This window comes from Lacerta agilis, chromosome 15, assembly GCF_009819535.1.
Source record: "Lacerta agilis isolate rLacAgi1 chromosome 15, rLacAgi1.pri, whole genome shotgun sequence".
NCBI classification, from domain to species: Eukaryota; Metazoa; Chordata; class Lepidosauria; order Squamata; family Lacertidae; genus Lacerta; species Lacerta agilis.
The window spans coordinates 41,564,740-41,582,442 of NC_046326.1; the positions used below are offsets into that span (position 1 = coordinate 41,564,740).

Genomic DNA, 17,703 nt, shown 5'->3' on the forward strand with positions numbered 1-17,703 from the left:
GGCCTGATCCAGTATAAAGTAGCTTCCTCTGTTTCTATTTAATACAGCCTTTTATTCAGATCCATGAGGACCGGGATCTTGCATTATTTTTTTAGGATGGTTCGGAGGCACAGCACATGCGAAAGGTCGCAGGTTCAATATGGAACACCTGCAGGGAGGCTGAGAATGCCCCCCTGCCTGAAACCCTGGAGAGCCGCTGCTGCCAGTCAGGGTAGACAATACTGAGCTAGAGGGTCTGCTGACTTGGCCTAAAGCCCATGTTCATCATTGCCCGGGCACTTCCACAGCAGATGCAAAGCTGACGTGCTGGTGTGTGCATCCTGCAACAACCCCCCCCCCCGACTAGTAAAATGCTCAGCCCTTTAAAACTGGGGCGTGGTGCCTGCCTCATGATAGAAGATCAGTACAGAGCAAAGCAAGGCATCCAGGTGCTGAAACTGAGTGACATCGAGTTTTTCTCATGGGTGGCACTGTGGGTTAAACCACTGAGCCTAGGGCTTGCCAATCAGAAGGTTGGCGGTTCGAATCCCGCAACGGGGTGAGCTCCTGTTGCTCGGATCCCCTGCTCCTGCCAACCTAGCAGTTCGAAAGCATGCAGTGCAAGTAGATAAATAGGTACCGCTCTGGTGGGAAGGTAAACAGCATTTCCATGCGCTGTTCTGGTTCGCCAGAAGCGGCTTAGTCATGCTGATCACATGACCCAGAAGCTGTACGCCGGCTCCCTCGGCCAATAAAGCGAGATGAGCCCAGAGTCGTCCGCGACCGGACCTAACGGCTAGGGGTCCCTTTACCTTAAGAATGTTACCCCTGAAAATGGGCCAAGCCACATTCACAAATGGATGCCCCTTCATACATCTTTACAGTTTCCCAGGCTCTCACCTCCAGTTTCGGGAGCACTTTTAAACACTGCCATTTCCCATCTGGTCTTCAGACACTGTTGCTAAATGGAACCTCTAGATTCAGAGGCAGTCTATCTCTAAACGTCAGCAGCTGGGGAAGCAACAACCAGAGAGGGCTGTTGCCTCCACTGCCCTGCCCAGTGAGCTTCCTTATGGCGTCTGGTGGGTGCCCATGGGTGGGATGCTGGGGTAGAATCACTAAGGTTGGTTTGATCCATCCAGCTGAAGTTTCCTTGAGGACTAGGAACAAGGAACTGAGAAGGAGGTGTAAGGAAATAACTGCTAAATGCGAATAGGGAACTGAGATTTAGGAATTAGGGATAAGAAGAAATGATTTGAGTAGAAGGAGAGAAAGGAGACGCAGGAATAAGGAACCGGGAATAAGGAGCCAATTCCAACTTCCATCTGCCTTCTCCAGGGCTGCGGCTGCTGCTTCCCACCGGCCAAGTCCCCGCTTCTCCACCACACAATCCGAACAATCTGCCCATTGCCGGCGGTTGGCGGGCCGTGCCCTGGGGCGAGCGAGCGTCAGGGAAGGCGCTCTGGCTCCTCCTCCTCTCGCCTCCTCGGTGAGCTCACAACCCAGCCTGGGCGGCCCCTTCGACGGACCGGCGCGCAGTTGCCAAAGCGCGCTTTGGAGAGAGAAAGGCGAGCGCGGCGGATAAGAGAGAAGCCTGCGTGGCTGGGTCAGGAAAGCGAGCGAGCGAGCAAGAGGCAGGAGGAGGACGGAGAGAGCCCCCAGCACCAGGGCGAGGCGCGTTGTGATCCCGTCGAGGCGGCGCCCGCGGCTCCCTCCCCCGGACCCCCTGCGCCTTCGCCCGGATCATGGGAGTCTAAGCGCGGCGCAACCATGGCCATCAACACGGAGGCGCCGCTGGCGAAGGCGCTGGAGAACTCTCCTCCGCCTGTGGACTCGCATGAGACGGAGAAGCTGCTGACCGCCGTCGGGGTAGCCCCGAAGTCCTTCTCAGCCAGTGGAGAAGACGGCGATGAAGCCCCCGCCGGGGGCGAGGCCGAGCGCAACGGCCACCACAGCCTGCCTTACCAGTCCGGCTCGGAGGGGAAGCTGGAGGCCACGTCGCTCTCGCCGTCGCGGCTCAGCCTGGGGCGCGCCTCATCCACGGCCACCACCTCCAACCTCCACGAGCCGGGACGCTCGCGTGACTACCTCCCGTTGGCCATTTTCTCCTGCTTCTGCCCCATCTGGCCCCTCAACATCCTGGCCTTAGTCTTCTCCATCATGGTAAGCGACCGTTCCCCCGCTCCAGCGCGTCCCCTCGGGGCTCCGGCTGTGCGCAAAGACGCGCCGCCCTCGCCAAGTTCCTTGTGCGCCCTGGGCGCACCGGGGACATCGGCACTGCGTCGGGGAGTCGCGGAGCGCGGAAGTCCCCGGCGGGAACTTTGTAGCTGCGTTTAAAACTTGAGCAGAGGGCGTTGCATCGGGGAGAATGGAAGACGAGTGTCGGTAAGGGAGGGGTGCCTTAGTTTCTCCAAAAGTCTGTGAACTGCACGTTTTGGAGTGGACTGTTCTTCCAATTTCAGGAGGGACACGACTTTTTGGGGTGTGCGTGTGAGAGAGAAAGAATATGCAATCATGTGGACCTAGCTGGGAAGAGGAGGAGGAGAAAACAAAGAATGAATAATCGTTATTAACAACTTTCCCCTGCATAACAGAGTCCAAATACAGCAGCTCCCTTCCCAAATACGGGGTGGGGCGTGTGCGTTTTGTGGATTGGGGAGGGGGAGATGGGAGAAAGACTTGAACAGAGTGTGAGGATTTGGGGGAATTTAATAATATTAATATTATGCTAAAAGTGCCCTTTCAAATGTAGACTCTTGCTCACGACTGAATTAAGGCTGCGGTACCCTATACCCGCTGACCTGGGAGTAAGGCGCGTTTAATTCAATGGCAGTTCTGAGCAAAGATGCCGAGGATTACACAGCAATAAAATCAATTAAATTCGCGGGCCAAAATACGAGGGTTTTTGGTGGGGGGGGGGGAGGTTGGTTGGTGTGTGTGTGTCTAATTCCCTCTTCTGCTTAGCAAACAACGTTGATCAATAGCTCCAAACCCTGCCGCCCTCTTCCTTCCCATCCGCCCCAGCTAGACATGGGTTGGAGACAGATCCCACTTAAGTTAAGACGTGTCAAGAACAGCCTAGGCGTCTCTTGCTTGGCTCTGGATTTTGTCGGAGAGAGATGTAAAAAATTATACAGTGAGGAAATGGGGAGGTGGGCGGAATGGTTGCCAGAACTTGTTGCCATGCAATGTCGAAATAAAGAAAGACTATCCTGAGCATGCACAGAGCGCCTCTGATCACAAAGAACAAACACAAGCTTCTGCCACGGGGAGGGTAAGAGAGCTCAAAGGCCAGTTTCCAGAGCTGATAGATGCATCTTTGGTTGCATATTAACCTCTGACTGGGGGGGGGTGCTGCCCCCTTCCATTCCCATCCTGTGAGAGTGCACTTATTAGCAAGGTGAGGAGCAGACATGTGTTAACAGGCTCCCCTGCAAAGAATGGCAGCACCACAGCGGTCCAGAGAAAATGCTTCTGCACCTCAAAAAGGGCAAAAGTCTCCTGGTCACAAAGGCGTACGAACTAGCGGGGGTTTAGTGGTTAGCGTGGGAGAAACCTGGGTTCGAATCCCCACTTGGATATATGAAGTTCTCTGGGTGTGATCCTGGGGGCCAGTCACCATCCTCTTAGCCCGACCTGCTTCGCAGGGCTGTTGTAGGGATTAAATGAGATGGGGGAGAGCCATGGGTGCCGTCTTGAGCTCCTTGGGAGAAAAAGGTGGGCTATATAAAGTAATAAATAAATAATAAGAGGGGATCCAAAGTTTGTCGGGGGGGGGGGGGGGGGGAGCGCGCGCACACACACACACACCAGAAGTCACACAACATCCCTGGGATGGCTAGAGGGAACAAGGACGAATTAGTTTCCGTCGAACTGTCCCAAACTGACTATAGAAAGCTCTGGGCATCCATACTGGGGTGTCTTCCTCTTTCTCCCCTCCCTAGTCAACCAAGCATACCTGAGGTTGGCTTTGGGGCAGGCAGGGCAGCATTGAGATTCATCCATAGGGCTGGAGGAGAGCGTGCTCTCTCTGTGTGTGTGTGTCAGGATTTGGCTCCAGGAAGGCCTCCTGGCAGACGCAGCAGGGGAAGGAAGGGAAGGGTGGAGGGGGAAACAGATCACAGAATTCTAGCATTGTACAGTTGGGAGGGCCCCAAAGGGTCATCTAGTCCAACCCCCCAACACCCTGCTGTGCAGGATGCTCTTTTTAATTTCTAAAATGGGGCGTGCCGGTTCTCAGGTTCCGCCTTTGGGCTGAGATGAGGTCACCCACCCACCTAAGGGTGTAGAGGGCAGGTATCTGGCAGGAAAAGGCCCAGCGCGCTTGACATGCTCAGATGCAACGCTTACAATTTTGACGTGGTTCAAGAAGGCTGAGCTCAGAAACAGAGAGGACTAAGGTTTAGCTGCCACACAGGGCTGGGAGAGGTGGAGAAAAGGGCAGCCAAGATTATTGCACATCTCCTTTGGCCAAGGTTTACAGTGTTGGCTTGGTAGAGCAGTGGATGATGTGAAGAAAAGAGCCATGCTGGCTGAGCTGATGGGAATTGTAGTCCAGAACGGCTGGAGGGTGCCACGATGGCCAAGGCTGGATTAATGGTTAATAATATACCGTAAAAGCTGAAAGAGAGAGAAGCAAAGAGGATTCCTGCAGGGAGCTGTCCATGGTAGCAGCCACAAGTCCTCCAAAACAGGGAAAGCTTTTCAGGGAAACGCAGAGCCGTTCCAGACGGAACATAGGAAGCTGCCCAACACCGAGTCAGAAAGTTGCGCCATCTAGCTCAGTATTGCCTACACTGGCTGGCAGTGGCTCACCAGTGTTTCAGATCAGGGATCCCTTCTCCAAGCCCTAGCTGGAGAGGCTGCCAGAATTTGAACCTGGGACCTTGTGCATGCAAAGCTGATGCTTTACCATTGAGCTATGGCCCATCCCTTAAAAATAAATCAAGATGCTAGCCCTCAGGGTGCTGAACTAAGGGCATGTTTGAATAGGAACACAGGAAGCTGCCTCATTGGTTCATCTGGCTCAGTACACTGGCTGGCAGCTCTCCAGGATTTTAGGCAGGGAGTGTTTCCCAGCCCTGCCTGAGGATGCCATTGGCGATTGACGCCTTCTGCATGCAAGGCAGATGCCCTGCCACTCAGCTCATGATAGGCAATGGGGAGAAAGGCTCTGATAAGCCCCCTGTGTACAGGGCTTGTCCACAGATAGACAGCAGGCTGAGTAGGGCATGGAAAGAGGGGGTCGTGGCACATTTGAGCCCCGCATCCATACTAACCACATGAAAACTCTCAAGACCAGCAAGTAGGATCGATCTGGCAATAGCAATGCGGAGCCCCCAGGTTCAGAGGAAGTCTGTCTTAGGATACCAAGAGATGAGGAAGAATGCTGTGGGGAGGGCGTTTGCACTCGCATTCTGCTGAGGGCATCCCAGAGGCACCCAGATGGCCACACAGCAGGGAGGAGGTTGCTGGGCCCAGGTGGCCCTTAGGCTCCAAGGAGGGCCTCTCCAGATGTTCTTACAAAGTAAGATAGTTAAGAATGGAGCCTCCATAGGCAGAATCAGCAGCAGGCCCTTTGAATATTTTATTTATTCGTTAAATTTGTATAGCACCCTTAATCAGAAGACCACAGCGCAGCACACTACATAAAAATACAAAACGAAAACACAAAATACACAATAAAACCAAGAAGAAGAACAACTCCCACAAACACATTTGAAGGGTCACAGAATGTTTAATTAGCCAAAGGCCTAGGAGAAAGGGGATGTTTTCGCCTGGCACCTAAATATATGCAAGGAAGGCACCAGGCAAGTCTCCTTGGGGGGAGCATCCCACAAGCAGGGAGCCACTAGAGGACAGGCCCTGTTCTCGTGTTGCCGCCCTCTGGACCTCTCATGGAGGAGGCCCACAAAGAAAGGCCTCAGATGAAGAACACAGAGTCCGAGAAAGTTCATATGGGGAGAGGCAGTCGTGAGCCATTAAAGGTTTGATAGGTCAAAACCAGCACTTTGAACTGGGCCTGGAAACGAATCAGCAGCCACTGCAGTTAGGCCAGGATCGGTGTAATATTCTCAAACTGTCTTGCAACGGTGAGCAACCTGGCCACCAAATTGTGCACCGGATGATGTTTCTGACCTTTCTTCAGAAGCAGCCCTACGTTTAACACTTTGCAGTAATGTAATTTAATGGTTATCAGAGTACGACTGGGGGACAGACAACTGGGGAGGGTCACAGCCATTTATGTCCTGCCCTCACACCTGGGAAGGGCTGTAGCACAGTGGTAGAGCATTTGCCTTGCATGCAAAGGGCCTCAGGTTCAATTCCAGGCATTTCCAGGTAGTAGTAGTAGTAGTAGTAGTAGTAGTAATAATAATAATAATAATAATAATTAATTTATACCCTGCCCATCTGGCTGGGTTTCCCCAGCCACTCTGGGTGGCTTCCAACAAAATATTAAAATACAATAGTCTGTTAAACATTAAAAGCTTCCCTAAACAGGGCTGCCTTCAGATGTCTTTTAAAAGTCTGCTAATTGGTTTTCTCTTTGACATCTGGTGGGAGGGTGTTCCACAGGGCGGGCGCCACTACCAAGAAGGCCCTCTGCCTGGTTCCCTGTAACTTGGCTTCTCGCAGGGAGGGAACCACCAGAAGGCCCTCAGCACTGGACCTCAGTGTCCGGACAGAACGATGGAGGTGGAGACGCTCCTTCAGGTATACTGGACTGAGGCCATTTAGGGCTTTAAAGGTCAGCACCAACACTTTGAATTGTGCTCAGAAACGTACTGGGAGCCAATGTAGATCTCTCAGGACCGGTGTTATGTGGTCTCAGCAGCCGCCCCCAGTCACCAGTCTAGCTGACGCATTCTGGATTAATTGCAGTTTCCGGGTCACCTTCAAAGGTAGCCCCACATAGAGCGCAGTCTGCGGGCAGGTAGGGTCTCAGCCTGCGTACCAGATGGAGCTGGTAGACAGCTGCCCTGGACACAGAATTGACCTGCGCCTCCATGGGCAGCTGTGAGTCCAAAATTACTCCCAGGCTGCGCACCTGCTCCTTCAGGAGCACAGTTACCCCATTCAGGACCAGGGAGTCCTCCACACCTGCCCGCCTCCTGCCCCCCCCCCCCAAACAGTACTTCTGTCCTCCAGGCAGAGAGGCTCGTCCTCTGAAACTCTGGAGAGCAGTTGCTGCCTGTCAGTGTAGACAGTACTGAGTCAGATGGTCTGACTCAGAGGAAGACTCCTTGTGGGTTACCCAAATGTGTCCTGCAAAGTAGAGGATGCTGGATGGACCATATTTGTTTCTGCAGTCAAGATTTAGTTTTCGGAGATGCAATCTTGTTGCTGTCACCTGCTGCATTTCAGTGATCAGCAAATAAATTTTATTGCATATTCATGAACAGAAGAAGTTCACATCAGCTTATTGCGACCATTTAAATCAGGGTAGGCAACATAAGGCCCACAAGCCGGATGAGGCCCAAGCGCCTTCTCAATCCGGCCCGCGGACGGTTGGGGAATCAGTGTGTTTTTACATGAGTAAAATGTGCCATTTCATTTAAAATGCATCTCTGGGTTATTTGTGGGGCATAGGAATTCATTCACCCCCCCCCCAAAAAAAATACAGTCTGACCCCCCACATGGTCTGAGGGATGGTGGACCGGCCCACAGCTGGAAAAGGTTGCTGACTCCTGATTTGAAGTCTGTGAGGTCTTGTAACCGTGAGCGAACTGCATAAACCTTTGGATGGTGTGAGCTGCCTTGAGCATGGCTTACTAAGGATCAAATGTAAGAGGATGTTGAAGGCGGACCTTTGGCCAGGCTCTTATGAAGGATTATTGGAAGGTGGGTCAGCATTTCTGTCCCCTTTCAGGTTGAGAAAAGCAGCAGAGCCACTGAAAGGAGTCTTCCCTGACTCCCTGTTATTTTGTAACAAGTCGGGAGCGTGTGATGTTTTTGCCACCTGTGTCCATTTGATTACCGAAAGCAGCCCCAGAGGACCATTACATACTCCACGGTTTTGCAAAGATAACTTCGATTCTCCGCCGCGGAAGCACACACAGAGGCCATCTCCCCGATTAGCAGCAGCAACAAAAACAGGCTTATAAATGGCAGTCATAACCCCGTTCACCTGGGAGTGAGTCTATGCAAAATAATAATAATAATAATAATAATAATAATAATAATAATAATTTTTTATTTATACCCCACCCTTCCCAGCCAAAAACCGGGCTCAGGGCGGCTAACACTAATTAAAATCACAGCAAAAACATAAAAACAATTGTATTAAAATACAGATTAAAATACAAATTCAAAATTCAAAATTAAAACTGCAGTCTCATTTTCAAATAGCCTACCAATAAAAGAATGAACCATAAGTATCAAACAGAAACCAACCCTAAGACCAGGCGGAACAGCTCCGTCTTGCAGGCCCTGCGGAAAGATGCCAAATCCCGCAGGGCCCTGGTCTCTTGTGATAGACTGTTCCACCAAGTCGGGGCCAATACTGAGAAGGCCCTGGCCCTAGTTGAGGCCAACCTAGCATCTTTGTTGCTCGGGACCTCCAAAAGATTATTATTTGAGGACCTTAAGGTCCTACACAGGACATACCAGCATATATATATACTTGGCTGATACCTTTTATGCAATACAGAACCCAGCTTTTCCCACGGTGGAGTCTTCTTTTATCGTGCACAGCTGTGGAAGTGGGTTCAGGTTGCAAGAGAGGGTTTAGTGGGAGATCTTACAATCAAGGGTGTAAAAGGTAAAGGTAAAGGGACCCCTGACCATTAGGTCCAGTCGCGGACGACTCTGGGGTTGCGGCGCTCATCTCGCTTTACTGGCCGAGGGAGCCGGCGTACAGCTTCCGGGTCATGTGGCCAGCATGACTAAGCCGCTTCTGGCGAACCAGAGCAGCGCATGGAAACGCTGGGTGGGGGGGAATTTAATAAAGGGGGGAAGTCAGCTAGCCAGGGGTTGACACAGAAAGGGGTGTGTGTGAAAGCAGTGTAGACCTAAGTAAAAGCACCACACACACATGCACATCTAAGGTTTCTCATTTGTAATGTAAACATGAGCCAGCTGTGTGCTGCAGCAGCAAATAAAGCCAATATATCTGAAGGCAGCCCTGTTTAGGGAAGCTTTTAATGTTTGACAGACTATTGTATTTTAATATTTTGTTGGAAGCTGCCCAGAGTGTCTGGGGAAACCCAGCCAGATGGATGGGGTATAAATAAATTATTATTATTATTATTATTATTATTATTATTATTATTATTATTATTACAATCCTAAGCTGGAGATTTTGGGGACTGAACCAGGCAGGGACCTTCTACATGCAAAGCAGGTGCTCTATACTCCTGAGCCATGTGGGAAGCTGCACCAGGGCCCTTTTTAAAGGTGTTACAGAATTTTATTTATTTTATTTTTAAAGAAATCTGCCCATGCATCCATACATGGACCTCAAGGCTGCTGGCTTGGAGAATTTACTTTCCAGTGCTAGATTTATTCATTTAGTTCCTAAAAATATATATACACCACTTGGTTGTTGTGGTTGTTGTTGTTTATATATATATATATATATGTATAAAAACCACATACCTCAAAGTGGTTTACAAAAAAAGCTAGAACTATCGATACTATCAGATGACCCAGCAGCAAAAATTTAACACTTTCAAAGATGTTAAAATAAAAATAGACTGAAAACAGATCAAAAGCCACATTAAATTTATAAACAATTGGACAGCCTTGCCTAAATAAGAATGTTTTTAGCAGGCGCTGAAAAGAGCTCACTGAAGGCGCATGCCTGATATCAAGAGGCAGGGAGTTCCAAAGGGTAGATGCTGCCACAGTAAGATTCCAAATTCTCCCAAATATACTGGAACAGGTATTATGTGGCCCCTGTAACAGTGCAAGATCCACTGACCGAAGCAGCAGTGTGAGCTTATGTGGGGTAAAACGATCTCATAGGTAAACTGCCCCCAAGTTGTTAGCCGATAGCAACACCTTGAATTTGGCCTGGGAGAAAATTGGCACCCGGTGAAGATCTGTGAGCGCAGGTGTTCTATGCTGACAAGGCCGCACTCTGGTCAGCAATCGTGGGGCAGCATCCTGCCCCAAGTGCAGCTTCCAGGTCAAGTGCAAGGGAAGCCCCCCATGTCCTCACAGACTGCATGAACCAGGGGGGTAAGACAGGTCCACTTTTCTACCCTCCCCTGCCTTCTTTTGACAGTCTAGGAACAGCTGCCAACAGGGAGATGTGGACGGAGCACGGAGGTTGGGGCGGGTTGCCAGATTCCTCAGCATCATCTCCATCGTCCTGGGGACCCTCATCATCTTGGTATGCACACTGAAGTTCACAGGTAGGTGCCAACCCATGTCCCACCCAATTCCTCCAAAGACACTCGCTCGCTCGCAACCCTCAGGGTGGAAAAAGCCTGGCATTTCAGGCGGCAGAACACGAGGCTCTTAATCTCAGGGTTGTGGGTAAAAGATTCCTGAGTTGAAGGGGGCTGGGCTGGATGACCCTCCGGGTCCCTTCGAACTCTAAGAGTCTATTATTCTAATGAAACTACGAGATTTTCAAGGATGGTCTTTGCAGGGCTACCCTCCCCGCAGCTCCGGGCCAGAGCAAAAAACTGTTCTTTGCTCCCTTCAAGGAAATGATTCTGCTCCACCTCTCAATTTTGGTGGTAGGGGGAAAGGAGAGCTTTGACAGCATATCCCAGACAAAACAAACTCATGTTTCTGTCCGCAAGGAGTTTATAATGCAGAGCGATTTAGTTGGTGGTGCCTGAACCATTGCATTCAAATGATGAAAAAGGAGATTGCGACTAAACTTTAGGAAGAAGTTTCTGAGAGTAAGAGCCATTCATTTGTGGGATGGTATCCCTCAGAAGGTGGTGGACCCTCTTTCACTAAAGGTTTTCTAAAAATAATTTTAAATTGAATTGATACGTATACGTTAAAACAACTATTCAACCATAATTTTAACATATCCGACTTCCACTCCTTTCCCCCTTTCTGCGGTTCTTTGCATTCATTTTCGTCCTTTCCTGCATACTCCGAATTATCTTAACTTATTCTTTTATTCCTCTATTCTAATATATATTTTTGAAACTGCAGGTTTTTAAAATAATCCTGCCAATGGCTTCATCTGTTTACAGTTTATTTGTAAATACTCAATAAACCATTTCCATTCCTTTCTAAAGTTTGTTATCTTGATTTCTTATGCTCCCCGTAGGTTTCGCCATTTCTGCAGGCTCCGTTAGTTTCTGTAACCATTCTCTTTTGTTGGGACCTCTTCTTCCTTCCAATTTTGAGCTAATAATAATAATAATAATAATAATAATAATAATAATAATAAATTATTTAATTATACCCCACCCATCTGGCTGGGCTTCCCCAGCCACTCTGGGCAGCTTCCAACAAAATATTAAAATACAGTAATCCATCAAACATTAAATGCTCCCCTAAACAGGGCTGCCTTCAGATGTCTTCTAAAAGTCTGGTAGTTGTTCTTCTCTTTGACATCCGGTGGGAGGGCATTCCACAGGGCGGGTGCCACCACCAAGAAGGCCCTCTGCCTGTTTCCCTGTAACTTGAGTTCTCGCAGCAAGGGAACCGCCAGAAGGCCCTCGGAACTGGACCTCGGTTTCCTGGTAGAACGATGGGGTGGAGACGCTCCTTCAGGTATACAGGACCGAGGCCGTTTAGGGCTTTAAAGGTCAGCACCAACACTTTGAATTGTGCTCGGAAACATTCTTGCAGCTGTGGTCGCACACATAAACTAAATTCTATACTGTTGGCAGTTCTGATCCCATAATTCCCAAGAGAAAAGCTTCTGGGTTGTTTTTTTTTTAAACGAATGTTATCTGAAACATCTTTTTCAATTCATTATATATCACTTCCCAGTGAGCTTTAACCTTATTGCCAGACCACATTCTTTCTCTTTACATTTCCAACACTTACTCGACTTTGATCTGTACACTTTTGCCAATCTACTAGGTGTTATGTACCATCTATATAACATGCTCATATGATTTTCTCTTAAGCCAGAACATGCTGTCAATTTTATGCCCATATTCCATAATCATTCCCATGCTTCCATTTCTATATTATGACCAATATCTATTGCCCCTCCTTCACTAAAGCTTTTAAAGCAGAGGTTGGATGGCCATCTGTCGGGGATTCTTTAGCTGAGATGCCTGCATTGCAGTGGGTTGGAATGGATGACCTTTGGGGGTCTCTTCCAACCCTAAAATTGTAACAGGAACACACCAGTGTCTTGTGCTTGTAAAAACTGCCTGACCAAAACGACCCTCTCTCTCTCTCCACCCCCAGGTTACCTGCAATCCAATTAGCATGAGCAAAGCTTGAAGGAAAAGGAAGTGGTCCTTCGAGCTGCATATTTATTTGTTTTTTTGAGTGGCCGTAGGATGCCTCCCATTTTCGCCGCGGTTGCAAAAGGAAGGACTTTTTCAGCGGGAGAGAAGTGTGGGCGTCCTCCGCTGCCCAACCCTACCCTGCTCCCACCCTCGGACAGAATTACAGCATGCCCGTCTTCACCATTAGCCTTTTGGATCACAAAAAAACTTTGTTATTTCCGGGGGGACGAACGAAATGTACAATCCGATGAACAGGAGGACTAGCCAGGAGGGGGGGAAATGAAGATCCCTCCCTGCCTGGCACAGGAACTCTCTCTACCTCGTCATCTGCCACACACAGAGAGAAAGACACGGGGACACGGAGAACCGTCAAGAGGAGGCGCATTTCTCCTGAAGCAAAACTCTCCTTGATCTCCCGCTTTACCCCCCCGCGCCAGCAGCAGCGAACTGGGTTTTGTACAGCTTGACGCTTTGCCTCTCCGAGGGGGTTGGCCAGAGATCACTCTTATTGCTGTGCAAAAATAAAAAATAAAAAATAAAAATTGAGGAGGAGGAAAATCCACCGAGCCACCCAGCTACCGGACAGCCCTTTCCAAATACCGCTTCTCTGCAGGGATGGTTCTGGAGCAGGGATCAAGGGAAGGTGTGGGCGTCGAGAGGGAATTCTGTTTTGTATATTTTTGATTACCATTTGCATGCCTGTACGTAGGAATAGGGGAAACTCATAGCTGAGCCTCGTCTCACTGCCCAGGCGCCATCCTTGTGCTTGCTTGGTCCTGAGTGATGCATGATGGGTTGTTATCTGGATATATATATTTTTTTCCTTTTTGCAAGAATTAGTGGCGGTCCGCTGCCTCTCTCCGCGACCCAAGGACATTTCATCCCTGGGGCGGCTGAGGGGAAAGGACCCGCTTCTGCGTCTCCCAACAGCTCGATCCGGCACCCGCCAGGGCTGGGATGTGGAAAGGGATCGTTTCGGATCCCTTCATTAAAATAAATTATAAACCTGTTTAAAAATAATATGCGGGGCAAGCAGATGCAACGGAGGGAGGCAGTTCCAGCCTCTGAAGGCAGCAGCAGCTCTCCCAACGGGAAAGTGGGAGAGAAAGTCCAGAAAACCTTTTTCTCTTTCTCTCACGACACTAGAATACCGGGACACCCAGCGAGGTTGAACAATGGAAGTTTCACGGCACATAAAAGGAAGGGCAGGTGACTCTCAAGTAACGTTGGGGGTTACGTTTTGGGGATCGTACGTAAAACCAAAATCGTTTATAGTCAAAACACATTGGGTTCCAAGGGCGGGCGGAATTGCCAAAGTCCTTTTTCACGCAACCCTGCCCCCCCTTTTTTAATTAATCGATTGCCAAGCGCATAAAGCTGAATGCACACAAATGTACTCATTTACGCTCTTGTGCTCAAGTCCTGCTTGCGGGTTTCCCATAATAGGCATCTGCTTGATGCCTGTGGGAACAGGATGAGCCCTTGGTTTGATCCAGCAGAGCTGTCCTTAACGTTTTTATGGCCAAGGGACAGAAGGCAGATTCCTCTTTAAATCAACCTTTTTTTCACCAGAACCGTGAGGACTAGGATCTTGCTTCATTTTTAGGGAATTGGCCGTAGGGCACCTGCTTGGCATGCAGAAGGTCCCAGCTTCAATCCCTGCAATCTCCAGGTAGGGTGGGGGAGAAACTCCTGCCTGAATCCGTGGAGAGCCTCTGCCAGTCAAGGGTGTGGGGACTTTTCTGGCCAAAGGGCAACCTTCTGGAAGGTGCATGCCAGGAATGGGTGAGGCTAGAGGCAAAGGAAAATGAACACAGCGATGGATAGAATCATATAATTGTAGAGTTGTAGCGTCCACATGAGGACTGAGCAATGATCTGGCTTGGTATATGGCCATTTCCTGTGTTTTGGGATGTTTTGGGGAAGTTATGATGATTCCTGCTGTAAACATCTGGATTTGTTAATCCACTGGCCTAGCGATGGAGTCAGCATTTCAATGTGGATCGGGAGGCCGGATCCTTCGCGAGAGATCATGCAAGGAAGCAGCATTCACACATCCATCCCAGGGAGAAAAGAAAAGAAATTGAGACAGCCAAATTGTCTTTATTTTCTTATTTCTACAGACTCTAGGTTGGTGTTTGGGAATTCGGGGGGGGGAGGGGTCTCCTTTGTTTTTGGATGAAAATATCTCTGTCTTCCATTTCTTCCTTTTCTGCAAGAGATTGTATCGTATTTTTTTCTTTGTACTTCTTGGCATGATGACAAATAAACAGAAAAGTTACCATGCATGGTCAAAACCTGGGCTGGACTCAAGTCTGTTGAAACAGTCCCTTCCAGATCTTGAAGAGAGAGATATGAGTTAAATAAAAGCCCTTGCCAGAGGTCTCATAAAAATTAAATATCCATTGCTTGCTGCACCCAGCCTCATTTTCTACTCCTGACTGCTGAGGTGCTGTGCAATTCAGGACTTCGTAAGAGGCTGGCTGCTCTCTCTCTCCAGGAGTCTGAGCTGGTTCCACCCTGAGTCAGGCAATACACCTGTGCTGACCAAAGCCCTCTGTGTTTCAGAGGTGAGCTCCTCCAGGGATGGCCATCCCTGCTCTAACCAACACGACTGGGGAGGTTTAACTGCAGGTGCAATTCAGGAAAATAATAATAAGTAAAGGTAAAGGTCCAGTCGTGTCTGACTCTGGGATTGTGGCGCTATTCAGCTACCAAAACGGAAGCAGCAACTTTGTCCAGAATGAGTTGCGAGCTGCTGGGATATGGACTGCAGGGTTCTACAGCCAGCAGTGACAGAATCCTGCTTTGCAGGAAAGCCTGCCACCTCCCCAAAAGCAGGTTCCCCCTGGAGGCATTTTCTTCCCCCGAGTGGCTCTGCTGCAGCTCTCTTCCCATCCGGCTCTCCCTGCCAAATGGAAGCGAGTTCACGGCAACAGCCAAGCTTGCATTATCGCAGCAAAGCAAATTAAAAATAAAATAAAATACAAACCGCCTTTCCCCCATCATCATCATCTCCCAAGCGCCGGCTGTAAGCCAGTTTACACAATCAGCAGAATTGATCTGTAAAGTGCGGGAGGAGGAGGAGGAGAAGAGGGGAGGCTGAGAGCATCAGCTCCGCTTGCAGAAAACACCAGGTTCAACCCTTCCCCATGACATATCTCCAGATGTGGCCAGGAATGTCTCCTGCCTGAAACCCCGGAGAGCTGCCGCCGCTGCCAATAAGTGTGGAAAACACTGAACTGTCTGGAGCACAGGTCAGAATCTGTGTAAGGCATATGCTTGTATTTCAACCCTTTGTTCAGAGCCATGAGGACTAACATCTTGGTTTGTTTTAAGAGGAGCAACCTCCACGGCTATTTGGTACAGCCGCAACCTTTGCATGCAGGAGCTCCCAAGTTCAATCCGCCAGTGGCATCTCCAGTTAGGGTTGGGAACGCAGCACTACATGTCACCCCAGAAAGCCTCCAGCCAACACTTTGGGGTGCTGCACTGCTTCAGCATATTCTGGGTTCGTAGGGGGATTTTTGCCTTCTCAGCTCGTGACTTTATGGGCCAGCGCACAAGACCTGGAGCAGGGATCTTTACAGCCAAGGCAAAATTCGTGTTTCTATCTCTGCTTGCCTGGTGGGAGACTTGCTAACTGGCTTGTCCAATTAGATTAAGGCTTTGGGTACAGAAGTGGAAAAACATAACGCCTCTTAGATGGAAGGGGGGGTAGGAACCACGAACAAGCACATTCCTTGAAAGGCTCACAGGGAATCGGCTCAACAGGGCAGAGCCCCAGAACCTATTTGAAAGGCCAAGAACATATTTGCAGTCCTGAAGGGAGAGGGGGCACAGACACTATTCTACTTCATTAATTTTGCAGTGAAAAGCTTGATCTGTAAGACTTAGGACATAGCTGACTGAAACCATGATGGATTTGGGAATACCTTCACTGTTGGAGGCTGGATGCCCCCGAATACGTCTGCTGGGAGTCACAAACAGAGAGAGTGTTGCTGTGGTGCTCAGGATCCTGTGAGATTCCCTTTGGGGCATTGCTTAGTCACTGTGAGAACAAGAAGCTGGACTCGATGGGCCCCCTCTGGCCTGATCCAGCTGTGGGCTCTTCTTATGGAACCTCCAGGTCCAAAGGCAGTCTATCTTGGTTCTTAGGGGAATTTGATCACTGTGAGAAGATGATGCTGGATCAGAGGGGCTTCCTTTGGTCCAATCCAGCTGAAGAGCTCTTCTCATTAATTAGTCACAGGAAACTTTTTACCACTGATGTACTTTTAATATACTAATTAAGGTAATAAGATATACTTTTTCCATTAAATTAAAGGCTCAAGGGTGTTTAACTAAACTAAAAAAAATGTTAAGGAATCACAAAATAATCAAATGAGAGAAGGAGCAGCAGCCAATGAAATTCTTCAACAAACCCAATTTTGTAGCCAACCTGAAAACCATGTAACAACAACCAGGCATTATATAAGCAATACACCCTCTCAATTCATTTGGAGACATTAAATTTAACAGGTTAAAATGTCTTCAGGAAACAAATGTCTGCACAGTGGCAGAAGGGGTGAAACAGGCCTTCCTTTGCAGGAAGATCCAAATTTGTTCTTATCTTCTTCTTTCTTTGGCGATCCCTTGTAGCTGAGTAAGATTGTCTTCCATAAAGAGTTTTAACAGTGCGTCCGTAAGTGACTGTGGAGGCCAATTCTGGATCCACACGTCCTTCCACAGTCGGGACATTGGTTTCCGGGAGTTGATCACGCGGTGGATTTGCCAAGCGTGACTTCCTCTTAGCGCGTTTCTCCCTTGCGTCCTGAGTTCGAGTGTCTTCAAAGCCCACGACACCTTTGGTAAAGGCTGTTCTCCAACTGGAGCGCTCGCAGGCCAGTGTTTCCCAGTTGTCAGTGTATATACTACATTTTTGCCTTGAGAGAGTCTTTTGTCCTCATCAACATGAGGACTAGAAACTTGGATTTTAAACACAAACAAATCCCCTCCTCCTGCCTCCAATTGCTAACAAATTCTTAAGATTCAAAGCACAGGCATATATACAGGCTGCGTCCTGGGAGGTTGTTGCAATTCTTTCCATGCGTTTGACCTGCTTTTGACTCTCGGCCACGAAAGGTTCCCCTGTGGCTGAAATCAGCCTGGCAGGTGGGATCTGGGGAGCAAGCCCAAACTGAAGCCCGAGAGAAGGATTGGACAAGACAGGAAGTAATCCCAAGGAGCACCCTCACCCCCCACCCTCCTTGGCTGGACAGCCAACACACCTGAGACCAGCCAGGCAGGTGCAAAGTGCCGGGCTGCTGGAGATCAGAGCAGCTGCAGAGGCCATCTTCTT

The 17,703-nt window shown here is 49.1% G+C and overlaps 1 protein-coding gene across 1 annotated transcript; it reads left to right on the forward strand.

The window, feature by feature from the left end:
* The first annotated feature begins 1,401 nt into the window (after window positions 1-1,401).
* Window positions 1,402-12,383, forward strand: TRARG1 (trafficking regulator of GLUT4 (SLC2A4) 1). Its single transcript, XM_033171785.1, has 3 exons — window positions 1,402-2,142; window positions 10,208-10,337; window positions 12,319-12,383. Exons 1-3 carry the CDS (start codon window positions 1,750-1,752, stop codon window positions 12,336-12,338), a joined length of 543 nt encoding a protein of 180 aa, XP_033027676.1. The 5' UTR covers window positions 1,402-1,749; the 3' UTR covers window positions 12,339-12,383.
* The last annotated feature ends 5,320 nt before the right edge of the window (window positions 12,384-17,703 follow it).

What these genes read in the sequence shown, in the direction of transcription:
- TRARG1 (XM_033171785.1), top strand. Translation starts at nt 1,750, where the DNA reads ATGGCCATCAACACGGAGGCGCCGCTGGCGAAGGCGCTGGAGAACTCT. An exon ending in CCTTAGTCTTCTCCATCATG is followed by an intron (nt 2,143 to 10,207) that starts GTAAGCGACCGT and finishes TTCTTTTGACAG; the next exon opens with TCTAGGAACAGCTGCCAACA. An exon ending in ATGCACACTGAAGTTCACAG is followed by an intron (nt 10,338 to 12,318) that starts GTAGGTGCCAAC and finishes CTCCACCCCCAG; the next exon opens with GTTACCTGCAATCCAATTAG.